Source organism: Patagioenas fasciata, chromosome 3, assembly GCF_037038585.1.
Source record: "Patagioenas fasciata isolate bPatFas1 chromosome 3, bPatFas1.hap1, whole genome shotgun sequence".
NCBI classification, from domain to species: Eukaryota; Metazoa; Chordata; class Aves; order Columbiformes; family Columbidae; genus Patagioenas; species Patagioenas fasciata.
Genome location: NC_092522.1, coordinates 123,480,646 through 123,497,086, shown reverse-complemented (window position 1 = coordinate 123,497,086; position 16,441 = coordinate 123,480,646). Strand labels below are relative to the sequence as shown.

The 16,441-nt window shown below is 45.3% G+C and overlaps 1 protein-coding gene and 1 pseudogene across 3 annotated transcripts in view; one reads left to right on the top strand and one right to left on the bottom strand.

Annotated features, from left to right (window-relative positions):
- The window catches only part of KIF13B (kinesin family member 13B), a 128,026-nt gene that overhangs the window by 17,610 nt on the left and 93,975 nt on the right, over positions 1–16,441 (bottom strand). For 2 of the 3 annotated variants that reach the window (XM_065833549.2, XM_065833550.2), the window contains exons 32-38: positions 16,016–16,108; positions 14,043–14,195; positions 13,026–13,103; positions 12,365–12,418; positions 11,866–11,886; positions 5,104–5,218; positions 2,899–3,032 (exon numbers count right to left, since the gene is read on the bottom strand). In XM_065833549.2, the coding sequence (XP_065689621.2) occupies positions 2,899–3,032; positions 5,104–5,218; positions 11,866–11,886; positions 12,365–12,418; positions 13,026–13,103; positions 14,043–14,195; positions 16,016–16,108 (648 nt within the window). The remainder of the gene's footprint in view (positions 1–2,898; positions 3,033–5,103; positions 5,219–11,865; positions 11,887–12,364; positions 12,419–13,025; positions 13,104–14,042; positions 14,196–16,015; positions 16,109–16,441) is intronic. The other variant, XM_065833551.2, reaches the window with a different exon arrangement.
- On the top strand, positions 4,158–4,276 carry LOC136100689 (5S ribosomal RNA; annotated as a pseudogene).

The window sequence follows — 16,441 nt, the reverse complement described above, 5'->3', positions numbered from 1 at the left end:
CTTAACCTTTTCACTCATTTATAACTGAAGTTCATCATGACCGAGCAGCTCGTTACCCAATTGCTGCTCCCTGTGAGTAAACAGAAGATGGAGTTCTGATCCCTCATGCTGAAATTAGCACCTTTTAATTTCAATCGCATGCCGTTGTTAGCCTAGCATCAACTTTAAAGTAAGGGAGCACATATAGGAATTATAATTCCCAACGTTGGTTTTGTTTCATTGCCTGAGTTTCATCAATACAAACCCATCCCGGTCAAGGTGGTGGCAGCCGAACAAAACCGCCGTCTTTGACCTTCTGCTGCAAGTTTAGCGACTAATCTGGAGAATAATGAACCGCAATTAATGAAATCTGCTCTCGTATTCAAGTGCGCTCCTCAGACGGCACATAAAATAATTGAAAGAACTTCCTGCTCTCTAATTAGTTAGATTGAATTAATTTGGCATAATAGGATTCTTTACGTAACTAGCAGAGCGGCTTCCGATGAAGCTGTTTATGTCCCTAAAAGATTGGTTTCTGATGAAGCTGTTTATGTACTTTTAAGTTAGAAAGTGCCTATTTTATCCATTATCTGATGCCTTTAAATTAATTGCCAGTGGTCTGTAAGTAAAATAAGCCAAAATTTAAGCCTTTTTGGATCGCTGGAATTGCTTTTAATTTCCCTACTCTATTCATTACAAAGCTTAGCACCACGGCGTGCAAGATTTAAAGCCTGGTCCAATCTTAGTGCTGATGGGGAGAAGTTTAAAATACTTGTGTAAAATCTGCAGGTGGATGGAGAATCAGAGTTTAATCTGTCTGTGCTTCATTATATCATGTACCTGCTCTTTTCTATTAATGTGCTGAGGCTTTCGTGGTGCGTGCTGAGCAGAATTCCTGTTCTTTACCTTATGACCCTGGTGATCTGCAGGAACCACCGTGTAATTACATTTTAGGGCATCGCCGGGTACTCACATTAAAAAACACACATATTAAATTTCATTTGCTGCTTTTTTTGACATTGCTGTGGCAGAAGCATTTTCCTCAGACCCATGTGCGTTTGGCAAGTGGATTTCTTTTCACCTTCATACCAAAGAACCTCGTTGGATGCTCAAATCTTTGTTAGCACGTGGCTTAAATGAGAGATCTTGAGTCACAGTTATGTTAACAAAATGATAAACTATTGGAGTGCAATTCAGGTTTGTTTTGTGGTATAGAAATACAGACACATGGAGAGGGCAGAGCTCAGGCTTTTCTCTTTCACCTCTCGGTGCAGACATAAAAATTAATCTTAAAAAATAATGAAACGCTGTTAATTATAAGCTATCTAAGCAGACAAAAGCCTTTTTCTGACGGGGCGTTAAAACCCAGCAGTTTTGTGGGATTTGGTGTGGGGTTTAATTGCTAGAATGGTCATTCTTTAATCAAATGGAAATAACATGGCCTTGGAAGAACCTTCTTGAAAATCTCGAAGGCTTTTCTCAGAGTTTCACATAAAAATCGTTTGGATGCTCCAATCAGCGCTGCTCAACAGATCCTGTGTGGCTGAGCTCATACGGGTCCAGTTCTTGTGACTGAGCTGATGGTGTTTTGATTTCTTTCTGAGTTCTGTTTCCTCTGTCACCCTCATACAAGCAGTTTTTAATGAGAACGAGTACGGAAAACTGGCTTTTAAAGTTCTTAGAGCAAACCATGGAAATGTCTTGATGAACTAACCTGAAAATGGTTCCGAGTTCCCCTTTTAATCTGCCCGGACCCAGGACTGAAGTCATTTAACTGCGTACAAAATGGTATGGGTAATTTTCATAAAGTATATTAGAAATGTGGGAGTTGGAAGTATTATTACGGGCTGGAATGTGCCACATATGGAAGGTGGAATAAGAGGGGTTTGTTTGGGTTAATATTTAAATGCAGTTTGGGTTAATATTTAAATGCACAGTGTCAAAAGAGGAGAAGGAGAGAAAGAAGAGGGAAGGGAAAGGAAGAAAAGAAGAAGAAGAGAAAAGAGGAGGGGGGAGGGGAGGGGAGGGGAGGGGAGGGGAGGGGAGGGGAGGGGAGGGGAGGAGAGGAGAGGGGACGGAGGGGAGGGGAGGGGAGGGGAGGGGAGGGGAGGGGAGGGGAGGGGAGGGGAGGGGAGGGGAGGGGAGGGGAGGGGAGGGGAAGGGAGGGGAGGGGAGGGGAGGGGAAGGGAGGGGAGGGGAGGGGAGGGGAGGGGAGGCGAGGGGAGGGGAGGGGAGGGGAAGGGAGGGGAGGGGGGAGGAGAGGAGAGGGGAGAGGGGAGGGGAGGAGAGGGGAGAGGGGAGGGGAGGGGAGGGGAGGGGAGGGGAGGGGAGGGGAGGGGAGAGGGGAGGGGAGGGGAGGGGAGGGGAGGGGAGGGGAGGGGAGGGGAGGGGAGGGGAGGGGAGGGGAGGGGAGGGGAGGGGAGGGGAGGGGAGGGGAGGGGGGAGGGGAGGGGCGGGGCGGGGCGAGGAGAGGAGAGGAGAGGAGAGGAGAGGAGAGGAGAGGAGAGGAGAGGAGAGGAGAGGAGAGGAGAGGAGAGGAGAGGAGAAGCAACTCTCCAAAGCACAGAGCAGAAGATGGTAAAAGGTGCCACAAGGAGCGGGGGAGAACGGCGTAGGAAATAACCAATTAAAAATAGAACTACATTTTCCACTTGGCGATATGCAAACAACATTAAGTGCACGTCATAAATATTGTCGCTGCAAGGGGTATCACCATCGATCACGCTGGGAGTGCACTCGGAACCTCTAAAAAGCCAAGTGAGTATCAATAAGTTTGAACAGCTCCGCTATCTCGGACAGAACGGAGGGGAAATGCATTGTGAGGCTTTACCACGACTAAAAGCTTGGTTTGCTTGGCATCAACATATAAAATAGCACTCACCAGTATTACTGCATAGCCTGTTGGGGTTAATTTTTTACCTGATGTGCAAGAGGAGAGGTCTGCCTGCCCTTCTTCTCATCTCGGACAGGAAAAAGAGACTTGAGCAGCTTTGGCATCTGAGGCACGAAGGACTTGACGGGGTTCAAGTAGGAAGCAGCAAGGCTACCAATACCTGTTGGAAAAATGGATAAAACAAGGTTAGTTATGCTTTGGAAAGAACCAGAAACAAACAGAAAAACTCCAACAAACAAACAAATGCAAACAAAATACAACAAGCCCCCAAACTAAAAATGCCATACAACCAAAACCCAACCCATTCTATTATAAACCAACCCAAATATATTACAAAACTACTAGCATTTCAGCCTAAGACGGCATCTTGCAGTGGTCAAAGCGTTAGCCAAGGAAAAGCACTGAATGTTTGCTCCTCCGTCGAAAGGGACACATGGATTTGGGTGGATCTGAATGTGTGGCCCCAGGACACGGCATTTTTTTCATCGCATGGTATGAAAAAGCTTCTCATTTGCAATGGGCAACATAAAACGCTTTGTAACTTGCAGAAGCAGGAAGAAAAGCAGCAAAATTGAGAAAGTATGCCCACACAGTACACATTTTTAACAACAATCACAGAACTTACTAGAAATAAAAGATGGGAAGATGCAAGTAAGGAAAAAGAAGAAAGTTAGGGGCATTCAACTCTCCTTCATCAGACTGGCATTTTTAATACACCAACCCCCCTTGAGAAAACCTAGTTAGACATACAAAACATCACTACTATAGATCTTGGCATTCTCGGTTACACATTAGGCAAATCAGCTGCAAAATCATGCATCCGATTCAAGAGCTGCTTATTTTCTGCCACATTCGTAGCGTTGCTGCCTTTGCTGGTTTTACTCACAGAACAAATGGCGCTTTCTGAGCCCGCTAACTTCAGACATTGAGATAATCCTGGGATCAGACTGGATCTTCGGACAACTTAAACCACGTGGGATTAACGGAACCAGTAGCAGAGATAGAAAAAGTGAGACCTGGACAGGCTGGAGAGTCGGGCAGGGAAAAATGTAATGAAATAGAACAAGGGCAAGTGTAGAGTCTTGAATGTGGGCAGGAACAACCCCAGGTTCCAGTGTAAGTTGGGGAATGAGCTATTAGAGAGCAGTGTAGGGGAAAGGGAGCTGGGGGTCCTGGGGACAGCAGGGTGAGCATGGAAAAAGGGTTTAGTTCAGATACTCTCAGGATATACTTGGGGAACGTGTATATATATATATGTACATACATATATATATATATATATAACATATACAGACATAGCACCCTGAGAATGGCCAGTCTCATCTGATCTTGGAAGCTAAGCAGGGTCGGGCCTGGTCAGTACTTGGATGGGAGACCATCCGGGAATAGCGGGTGCTGTGGGCTGAGCCAGCGCGGGGCCCTTGTGGCCAGGAAGGCCAATGGTACCTGGGGTGGATCAGAAGGGGGTGGTCAGTAGGTCAGAGAGGTTCTCCTGCCCCTCTGCTCTGCCCTGGGGAGACCACACCTGGAATCTTGTGTGCAGCTGTGGCCCCTCAGTTCCAGAAGGGCAGGGAACTGCTGCAGAGAGTCCAGCGCAGCCACCAAGATGCTGAAGGGAGTGGAGCATCTCCCGTGTGAGGAAAGGCTGAGGGAGCTGGGGCTCTGGAGCTAGAGAAGAGGAGACTGAGGGCGGACTCATTCATGGGGATCAATATGGAAAGGGGCAGTGTCAGGAGGATGGAGCCAGGCTCTTCTTGGTGACAACCAGTGATAGGACAAGGGGCAATGGGGAGAAACCGGAACACAGGGGGTTCCACTTAAATATGAGAAGAAACTTCTTCTCAGTGAGGGTGTCAGAGCCTGGCCCAGGCTGCCCAGGGAGGTTGTGGAGTCTCCTTCTCTGCAGACATTCAAACCCGCCTGGACACCTTCCTGTGGAACCTCAGCTGGGTGTTCCTGCTCCATGGGGGGATTGCACTGGATGAGCTTTCCAGGTCCCTTCCAACCCCTGGGATTCTGTGTGATTCTGTGAAAAGGCGAGTTGGAATATTCTAGAGTGTGGCTTTGCCACAACTGCTCAACATCCTCATAGAGGGAACTGCATGAACATCACTCTGGAGAATAAATTTTTCTGTGTCTCCCAAAGCAGCTCAGCTTTACCTGACACGCAGGAGTTGGACAACTTGAGTTCAGTTTTAGGAAAGCTGTTCCAGCTTTAGCAAAGGCCTTACCTGGATCAGGGGAGCGGTTTTGCTGCCCGGAGCCCGGTAGAGAGGTACGAGATGGGCTGATTCTACTGGAATTTGTGGCACCTTGGGATACATCTTGCTGACTCTCCCATCGGCCCTAGGGCAATAAAACGAGTTGTATTAGGGGGAATACAGCATTTACATACCCTGCCAGCCCCTCCGCAAAGATCAGAATGCACAGACCGTTCCCCAGAGCCGCTTTGAGCTGAAACACCCAGTCCTGCAAAGTTAAGCACCCTCAGCTCCCATCAGCATCAAGGCACAGAAAAAACTCTGCATATAGACATTAAAACTCTATTAGTTCACCCAGTTGTGCAGCCGTGTTGTGGAAGTTGAGTACATTACAACCAGTCTACCCCAAATTCCTAAATCTGCTCCAGAAGGATCAGGAGTAAAGGCTGAGAGTGTCAGAGAGAAGCAGGGAGGACACACAGAGCTCTGAACAAGAGAAGAAATTCAATCCTAATGGCTGGACATTAATACCTGGGGTCAGAGAACGAGGCAATGGATGAGCTGGTCAGACTGAGAAGAAACAATGGTGGCAATGTGACTTTGGAACAGCCTGAGAAAGAGGTGGATGGAACACAAGACAACGAGCTGCAGATGCCAGCAGCCAAGAACAAGACTACGACAAGAGGAGACTGAGGGGGGACTCATTCATTGGGATCAATATGGAAAGGGGCAGTGTCAGGAGGATGGAGCCAGGCTCTTCTAGGTGACAATGATAGGACAAGGGGTTTAAGCTGGAACATACGAGGTTCCACTTAAACTTGAGAAGAAACTTCTTCTCAGTGAGGGTGTCAGAGCCTGGCCCAGGCTGCCCAGGGGGGTTGTGGAGTCTCCTTCTCTGCAGACATTCAAACCCGCCTGGACACCTTCCTGTGGAACCTCAGCTGGGTGTTCCTGCTCCATGGGGGGATTGCACTGGATGAGCTTTCCAGGTCCCTTCCAATCCCTAGCATTCTATGATTCTATGACTCTAACCTCGCAAAGTTTCACCTTTCCAGAAACAGAGGTTGCAAAGAGAGGATGGGGCAGCCAAACCCATAGGAATCCAAGTCTAATCGCACTTTGGTTAGTTACGCTCTGCTTGGTACAATATCCTTACTTGTCTGGATTATATTGTATCTGAATCTTGCTTGTCCTTTCAAAAGACACAACAAAAAGAGAAATACTTGAATGATGAGATGGTACAGCAAACATAGTAGAAAGGAGTCACAAGGCATGGACAGACCTGCTGCATCCCAGAGCACAAGTTTTCCGTATCTTTTCCTGGGGGAAGAGGGGGACATGTGCCTTTTCCAGAAGATTCACAGTGTGGGACGCAAGGAGATAATGTGACCTTGAGCAGAAAACGACAGGCAGCTAAACTAATCTTAACTGTAACTTCAAGTCGTGAATGTTTCACAAATCATAAATAAGCCAGGATAGGAAGACTAGATTTCTCCAATGGGTTGAAGGTCAGCCCAGGGCAAAAATCGTTTCCAGGCAGATCTATAAGTCGGTCCCATTGAAGCTCTCCTGCTTTGAATAGCAAGTAACTCGTGCTTTCGCAGAGCAGCACCGTGTTCAGACCTCTCCCAGCTAACATCTATACATTAGATGTAAAGACCACAGGCACCGTTTCTGTGAAGCAACGTTTGGGACACCTGACGACTAATGATATCTGAGTTGAGCGGGGCCCATCGGCCTGAACATCAGAACTGCTGTAACCAGGCTGGGACTAGCGGTAACACCCAGGCTTTGTTCAGTCTTGTATTCTTGAGGACGTTGGTGTTTGAGCCCTTCTTGCAAGCTCCCTGCTATCCGTGCGGATGATCTACATGTTCTACCCACACCTTAAGCCTCCGATTTAAACATTATCTTTGACCTGCAACTTATTTATTTCTTACACACATCAAAAAGTCTGGAAAATCCCTGCCACAAAATGCTCATCTTTCCTATCCCAATGCCCAGAAACTCTTGCGCAGGCTTTCGCCATCTTGTGTTTCAACTACTGCGGGTTATTCCAGGTGGTCTTATCCCATGCGGTCCTGTCCCGCTTATATCCATTCAAAATACCGCTTCATGGACTGATTTCTTATCCCGCTGCTGGGATTATTTCATGTTCTGCAGCAGACAAAGCCAGCATGGAAACAGCCAACAACTTCAGACTATGCTCAAACCATCTCTGGGATGTAAAATGTTCCCTGCAGTCTCCTCCGCCTCCCACCGATGGATTTAGTTCGCAGGAAAAGAGCCAAACATGAGAAGAGACTTTATCCAGATGGGGAAAATATCTCAAGGTAATTCAGTGTTTTTTTGGATGCACGACTGTAGCCATAAGACTCAAAGAGATATTGAAATACTGTTTGGTTTTGGTGCCTTCTGGTCCGCAATCAATTCCGTAGGTGTTGGCATTAAGAAAAAGAACCATGGAAGAGTGCAAACCACTTCAAGGCTTTTTTTTTACAAATGAAGTTTGATGAGTGTTACTTTCAGATCACAGCATAACGATCCACTTACTAATGCCAAGCAGACAGAGGTGACGTCTTAATCATCTTCTACCTATAGGCCAAGCCTAAGTGCTCCTGGAGACCAAGAGACAGAAGAAACAGAAGGACTTACAGGAAAGTTTTCCAGTTAATATAACACTGATTTAAGGCAGATAAGGAGCAACTCAATAATTTTCTGAATCCCTTTGTGGAGTCAGAACCGCCCTTCATCAACTGCTCCAAAATAAACCATTTCAGCCGTGTGTCTTACTTCCTAGATCTGATAAGATTTAGTGCCTTTTTCCTTAGGAAAATGTTTTTATCTTAGGATCTTCAGGTAATTTTGCGTCAGCCTTAATATTATGGATGACGACGTTTTCCGAATAATTTTAATTTAATGTTCTATGCTTTGTGAGGTTAAATAAAATGCAGGTCCCAAGAATAGGAATATGCGCTTGAGAATAGGATTTGTCTGGCCATATACTTGGGTTTTTAAATAACGCTCGCTTTGGAGGGAGAGGAAAAATCATCATTTTAGACTGAGATGACAGCAAACCATTAAAAGTAGGTAATTCAGGACAACAGGTGGAGAAACAGTCACAAAATAAACTACTGAAGGCAACTGAAAGGGTCAACGGCCACGCGAAGAACCTGCGGACAAAAGGCAGCTCACCAATGATTGATTTTACTAAGCTGAAAGGTAACCCATCTCAATCTCACAATAATAATAATAATACAAAGAATTATTAACTATATTAACTTGATGAAGCCCCCAAGTTTCACATCGCATGTTATATAGCGCTCTCGCGTGATTGCTTTGTGCGTTCGCTAACTGAAACACTTCAAGTCTAAGCAACGGGGATTATTTAAGCGCTGTGAATCTTTCTTCTATCAAGAAGGGTGGCGAGAGAAAGGAAAGAAGCTTGTAAATCATCTGCCCAGAAAAGCCATCATTTCATTAATATATTTGGTCTCTGCCAAGTGACCAAACAGAGGTCAAGTGACTCAACTCAACAAATCACAAATAGCCACTGGAAGAACGCACGTCCCCTGATGTATTTTAACAGAGCCGTTTGGAACGTGGTTTATTTTTATAATACCTTCTTCTTCCCTTCTTTCACACACAAAAAACACCAGGGAATTTATTTCATCAGCACCAACATGCATGAAAACTTTGGAGCAAATAGGGGCGATCGCTACCTAAGTCATCTATAGGTTTTACCTGACAATAATTCTTCTCCTGGAGTTGACAGACCATTAAAATGCTGCCACTGGGTAAGAGAAATGAAGAGTGCTTGTGTTTCATTATTTTCGCGGTTCGGAAAAGGCTTGGGAAAAGGTGACCACGTAGCACTTAAATATAAGCGTACGGCTGGGGCAAAAGGCACTTGTTCTCATGAACGGTGAGATTATTCAAAGTGCTCTACGCGGCACCAATCTGGTGGAAAAACCTCTGGTTCGCAGTGAAACCTCAAGGTTCAACGGCACAATCTTGTCTCATTTGGCTTTTGGATACGCGGCTTTTGAGCTACAAGGTTCTGGGATTTTGGGAAAGGAAGGACGATTGGCAAAGACGGTTTGTAGAAAGGTGTTTTAAGAACAATTTATGTAATGTTTCCTCTATACATGATTATAGGCTGAAGAAGACCCATAAAGCAAGTCAGAGGTGCCTTCCATTCCTTGTCCATCTCATTCATCCAGTTTAAGTCATTGCTTCCAATGCAAACACCCTGGATTGTAAAAATCCAGCTCCGAATCCTCTATCAACATTAAGACTCTACACTCTGCCATGTGCTGATGTGCAAGATGGAATAAAATCCACCTCGTTCTCCAATAATCACATCTGGAGTGATAACAGCAGCAAAAATTGGCTTTTTCTCATTTAAACAAGATATAGTTTACAGCTGAGACCAAAAGCAGTCTTAAGCTAACATGAAATATCCGTAAGACTGAAGGAAATTTAGAAGGCATCTCCTTGTCGGTTAGATATCTTAATCTTACGAGTTATTATTTAAAAGATGCCAGTGGTGACTTAAATATTTCATATCTCAGTGTGAGAGTCACCCTGCTCTTTGGAAGCTGTGTGGTGTCAGTACACAGGGATATCCTTTAATGTTTCCACCTCATTGTACAATTTGAGTGATAAAAATTCAACTACGGCTACAAGATGAATCCGACTCCAAATTCTGGAAAGTTCTGATCTTAGTTGCACCAGTACAATCTTCACTTATTTTTCTAACTTGTTTAATATTGTTTCTAGAGGAGTGAGTCCTGGCTTTTCCTGGTGCTGAAGGATGAAGCGGAGTCCATATTACCAGGACGAATGGTGCTTTGCAGACAGGAACGAGACCCTAGAGCCCTTTCCACAAAGCTAAAAATCCACAGTAAATACAGCAAGAATGCAAGGAATAATGATGACAAATTAGGGAGAAATACGAATGAACAGAATAAAAGCAGAGCAATATTCTGAAACGTGTCAAGGGCTTCCAATAATATTAAAGTACAGAGGCTTAGTTCTCCACCCAACTCAGGGTGTTGTTATCATCTGGTGACTGATGTTTCTTATGATACAATGAACCACTTGTTTGGGATTAGCTTTTTATAGTCATAAAACCAAATTCCTGGTTAAAAAAACCCGTTTATGACTTCTTTTTCACTAAATTTCTCTGCAAGTGACGAAGACGTCTGACTTAGCTGGAACTCAATGTATCGAAATGTTCTCAGATCCTTTATGCTAAACCTGAGCAACCTGAGCTGGTGAAGACATCCCAGCTCATGGCAGGGGTGGGAACGGATGGGCTTGGAAGGTCCCTTCGACCCAACTATTATATGATTCTACGAATTCATGTAACATTTCATCATGATCGCAAAAGCTTTTGTTCAATCTTCCCAAGGAAACTGCACCAGAGACCCATTGGAAAGCAGAAATTTCTACTACGGGGGTTGTAAGACTCGGTCTGAAGATGGAGCAGCATTTGCATGAACAGGAACTGGGAGAACTGAAGCCCTGATGGAAAGAATAGATGGACACTGGCTTGGAGAGAGGCCTGAGGAGCAGCATTGTGTTTCACTGGTCAATGAACAACGGTCAACGAAAAGGAGCATGGCCAGAAGCTCAACAAGGGTCCTTGAGTCACCTAATGGACCAGAGAGAGACCCTTGAATGCAGCCGCATAAGCACTGGCAAAAGAAGCATGGATCTTTCAAGCCTGCGCGGTTAAGCCTGGCTTGTGAGATCAAGGCGGAGACTGGCCTCAATCAACGGGAACAATGGGGGTGAAGACGCATAAGAGGCGACTCCTGAATGGACACTGTTGATCTCCCCACCAGAGGATCCTGGATCACAACACAGGACCAGGAGGACTCTACGGGACCAGAGACCACAGAGACTCCTTTGGATCTCATTGGTGGTAACCAATCCTCATTCCCACCTTTTCCTTTTCTTTCCCTTTTTCCTACTTTCTCTATCACGTGTTGCTTTACAGACCAAATAATAAAGTAACACTGTTTGACTGAATTCTAACCCCTTGGCATTTTGGTCGCCTTAATTTTGCGCCTCGAGATCAAGGTAAATGAACCATCGCGAGTCCATTGTTGAATGGACCGTGACAGGGGTTTGCATCCCCCACGTCCTGAGGAACAAGTGCCTTGAGATGAAGCTGGGAAGGGGGGACGCTGCGCGATCTCGGCTGCATCAACCATGGCGAAGAGCTGCAGAACTCCATGCAAGCCACGGCCGATTAACTCCGGTTAACCAAAGCTCGGTACAACCAAGTCATTCCTCCCAGAGCATTAAGGATAAACACATTTTCCATTGACCTAGTGTTAATATAATGTCGTTCTTTCATATAAATCAAAGTTGTTCACACTGAACTATCCGAAGCCTGAGGAAAATTTGGAAGAAATGCTCAATGTTTCATTTCCAGGCTCATGTCCACATGACTGGCACATATGTGCTTGTTTTCATATATATCATTATATTTTCTTAGCTAAGATGGGGTCATTTCTGAAATAACTTCACCCGAAGAACTGCAGGAAACAGCATTAAAGATGCACCCAAGAAGGAGAAACATCTCGCGTTTGTACCGGGTTCGCGTTGCATTAATGACAGGCTTTTCAACGCAAAAACTCCTTTGCTATGTGCTATGCAAATAAGACACAGCCAGCAGCATCTTCAAAGTAGGAAGGAAAAGCGCTGAAGTGAGCAAAACGAGCTTTATAGTGAGATAAAATTATTATCCCACTCATTAGGTGGACCTAATGCATTTACCTCTGCTGGGACCTTTGGGCTCTGAAACATGCAATGGGAGGAATCATTGAGGGGAAGGGAGGAGAGAAACAGAAATCATTAACAACTCTGGTCTTAATTTTTGCCTTAAAAATCTACAGTATTGAAGCATCCTCTCCGAACAGAAGTTGTTATAAGCACTTTATCATTTTAGCATTCTTTACATGGATGAGATGCAGCAGATTTAGCGACCAACGCTAGAGCACTACATCAAAACTCCATCATTCCGTGCGAACGCATTATGCATTAAAATGCCTTGTCACCACTAGATTCTCCCTTTTAAAATGAATACACGCTCACTGGGCAGAATATCCATCAGAAGACCCTTCGGTTTATCAGATTTGGAAAGGTTAAATTTAATCTTTTGCTTTCGAAATAAATATGGTATTTTTAAGGAGTGTAATGGGCTGAATTATCTGCTATTGTGTAGTCACCAAAATTACCTTTCTTCTACAGATTTCCCAGACCTTCAGTTACTTACCCGGTTAAAGCTCAGGTTATAGGGGGGTGCTAAATCTTGGCGGCTTCCAGAAAGCTGAAACAGTTAAGACAAGCAGAATTATTCATTAACAAACCCAACCGATAAATGCACCTCTTGATAAACATGAGGAAACATGAAAATAATGTTGCCATTAATGTAGAACCGAAATCCAAGAGATGAAAGGTGAAATCCTAATTATTGACCTGGAAGGAGCCAGAACTTGAGAAGCTTGGCCACGAGTTCTACCAAAGCATTTCATTGTAAATTTTGGACAAGTCTTGTCCTTCTTATACACAACGCTGTTACAGAGTTTAAGTTCAGCAAATACCTGTAATTTGCTTCCAAATCTTCTAAAGAAAAAGAATCTTGAACTTGATACCTAAGTAAAAAAAGCTCCAGCAAAAAGGCAGAAGTTCTTTTTACGTTGTTCTTTCAGTCTGGATTTATGGGGGTGCTTCCAAGCACGCTCGCCTGTATGATGAAAGCATTAATGCGCGCAAATTGTGCCTCCGCTTGGCGATTTACGTGCTCACAAATAGCACGGAAGGGTCGAAAGGAAGGGAATTTATTGCTCTGCTCCATGATCCGGCATCACAGGGACCTGTAAGCCAAAAAGGGGCCCTGCTGCCCTCAATCCGCTGCAGGTGGGATGGACACTCACCCGGTTCACGTTGGGAGAGCTCAGGCTCCTGCGGCACAGTTTCCCTTTTCCCATCAGCTGCTCTTTTACGGCAACTTCCTGCCCAAGAGAAACGAAACAAATTAAAAGATGCATCTAAGCTCCAATCGTCCCAGGACAGCTTTGTCGATATAAGAATATTTCCAGTCTTATTGCTCTGTAAAGTCTTGCAATCCAAAACTCGCATGTAACGTGGCTACAAGTGTAAGAGTGGATAAACTTCAACATCTAGTATTTTGCTGATTGGCACATGGATGATTTTCCAGCTAGTTCTCATTCTAGGAGATGACTGTTCCAGCTGCAATGACTAAGACTCCCCTTCCCAGCTAAGCTCCTATTTTAATCCTTTAAACTAATTACATATGACAGGAAACTTGCTTTAAATACTTAGAGTGCATCACACTTCAGCATTAATTTACAGTGGGCAGGCGCATATTCTAGCTTGTTTTGCATAACTTTCTTTTGTGCTTGCATAATTTAGATTCAGAAGAACAATTTTCAATAAGTGTTTTTCTCTCCTGCATTTTTCCCAGTAAACAGATCGAGTTACGGCACTTGAGATTAACCCAATCCATGTGTTATTTATGGACACAACAGGTTTGGTTACTTCAAGGCAGAACATGGGCAAAACGGCAAGAATTGTACCAGTGACTTTGGAAGCTATCGCTAAACCCCAAGCTTTTGAAAGCAAAAGCGAACACCATGCAACGACTTTTTCTAAGCCAAAATTAGCAATGCGCGGTCTTGAAAACAAACCGAGGATCCCATCATAGCGCATTTAATGTAAAGCTCTCGGTCTCTTCCATCTATACGGGAGGTAGTTGAGTGAGGACACGGCTCGAGCGAGCTGCATTTACTGCTCTGGATGTTTGCCACACGCACACTTTGTGGGGTGGGGGACTGTGAGCCGCTGCGTGCACTTAGGAGAACGTTTGCATTGCCACACGCTCTTCCCATTAAGTACATTCTCTGCTGTTTGCTGCAGCACTAAAACCAGACCTGGCGCAACCGGTCCAAGGTGAGAATGTTCTCCACGGCCAGCACGCTGCGCAGGTACTTCTCGATGTAGGCTTCCGAGTCGGCTGAAGCCGCGTCTTCAACGTTTGCTGCCATTCGGGCCAGCGCCTCTCGCTCTTCGGCTCCTTGAGCGTCCTTGGAAGACAAACAGAAATTACGTCCTTCTGCAACAAAATTAAAATCTCTCCCATCAGCCCTGAAGGAAATATGTTTTTTGAATATGCAGGACAGATTCAACATTGTTTTCCCTTAATCTCAGAAGTAGTTTCAGACATCCTCTTGAATGTTTCTAAACATAAGCTGTATTACATTGAAGGAACTTGTGCCATGTCAACTGCATGGGTGCTCCTGCCACTGTCACAGAATCCCAGAATGTCAGGGGTTGGAAGGGATCTCGAAAGCTCATCCAGTGCAATCCCCCCATGGAGCAGGAACACCCAGCTGAGGTTCCACAGGAAGGTGTCCAGGCGGGTTTGAATGTCTGCAGAGAAGGAGACTCCACAACCTCCCTGGGCAGCCTGGGCCAGGCTCTGACACCCTCACCCCAAACAAGTTTCTTCTCAAATTTAAGTGGAACCTCTTGTGTTCCAGTTTGTACCCATTGCCCCTTGTCCTATCACTGGTTGTCACCGAGAAGAGCCTGGCTCCATCCTCCTGACACTCCCCCTTTCCATATTGATCCCCATGAATGAGTCCTCCCTCAGTCTCCTCTTCTCCAGCTCCAGAGCCCCAGCTCCCTCAGCCTTTCCTCACACGGGAGATGCTCCACTCCCTTCAGCATCTTGGTGGCTGCGCTGGACTCTCTGCAGCAGTTCCCTGTCCTTCTGGAACTGAGGGGCCACAACTGGACACAAGATTCCAGCTGTGGTCTCCCCAGGGCAGAGCAGAGGGGCAGGAGAACCTCTCTGACCTACTGACCACCCCCTTCTAACCCACCCCAGGTCCCATTGGCCTTCCTGGCCACAAGGGCCCAGTGCTGGCTCATGGTCATCCTGCTGTCCCCAGGACCCCCAGGTCCCTTTCCCCTACACTGCTCTCTAATAGCTCATTCCCCAACTTACACTGGAACCTGGGGTTGTTCCTGCCCACATTCAAGACTCTACACTTGCTCTTGTTCTATTTCATTAAATTTTTCCCTGCCTGACCCTTCAGCCTGTCCAGGTCTCTGGATGTTTTTCTGAAATCCAGACAGACCACATCCATCCCTTTGCCATCATCTCTCCACCTGGTCACGTCCTCATAAAGGTTGGTTAAGCACCCTCTATGCGCTTATTGTTCTTTTTCTGTTTGTTTCTGAGAATCCGCAGTGAGATGTTGCCATTGATTAGCAAAAGGGCTGCATTCAGGTGGTTTGTAATTAGGAGGTGCTTAAACCCATTCGGGGCATTACCTATCCAAAATTCCAAGTGACTTGCAAGAAAAGAAACAGAATGTTGCTTGAGAAACATTTTGGAGAGCACTAAATAGAGCACAACAGAAAAGACAGAGTCAGGCAGCAATCAGACTTGGGGCTCTTCATGTGCTCATGTTTTTACAAGTGCTCTGATAGAGCATCTGCTTGGAAGGAGAGGATTAGCATCTATGAACACGCTCAGGAATCAAGAGCCGCATCAAGATGTTACCTAGAAAAAGCCATTTTTGTTATTTTTTTTACATATTCTCATGCTCCCCACATCGGGCACTTCACCCACCCATCTTTCCTCCCCTTTTTCTCTCTCTTTAAAACGTATCTTTGAGGACCTGAGCAAAGAGATGCTCGCTCAACAAAACACATAAGCGATGCCGACAAGACACAGGTTGCTGCTCAGCCGCAGCATGTAAAGGAATAGGCTTAATCTTTTATAAGAACCGCAGTTTACACTTGCAGCAGAAAGAAACAGCACCCTCAAAATGAGGGGAAAATCAGAAATTTGGAGGCTCTTAGCCAATTTCAGACACTCTGATTTCTTACTCACCTCTGGAATATTTGAGACTATCTCAAAAGTGACACCACAGCCAGGGATGGAGCTCCGGTGAGACATCCTTCGGAGGAAACTCTGGGCAAAACCCTGCGCGGAAACACAAAAATAAAGGAAAATATTTATTGCCTTAAGGAAAACACAGTTTAACATATTCCACCTGGATATATTTTAGTTTACAATGAAAGAAGTCCAAAAGACTAGTCAATAAATACACGAGAGATCAAAGATTTGGAAACAACTTGTCTGTATTTTAGATGCAGAGAAAGGATTCACAGAATCCCAGAATGTCAGGGGTTGGAAGGGACCTGGAAAGCTCATCCAGTGCAATCCCCCCATGGAGCAGGAACACCCAGCTGAGGTTCCACAGGAAGGTGTCCAGGCGGGTTTGAATGTCTGCAGAGAAGGAGACTCCACAACCTC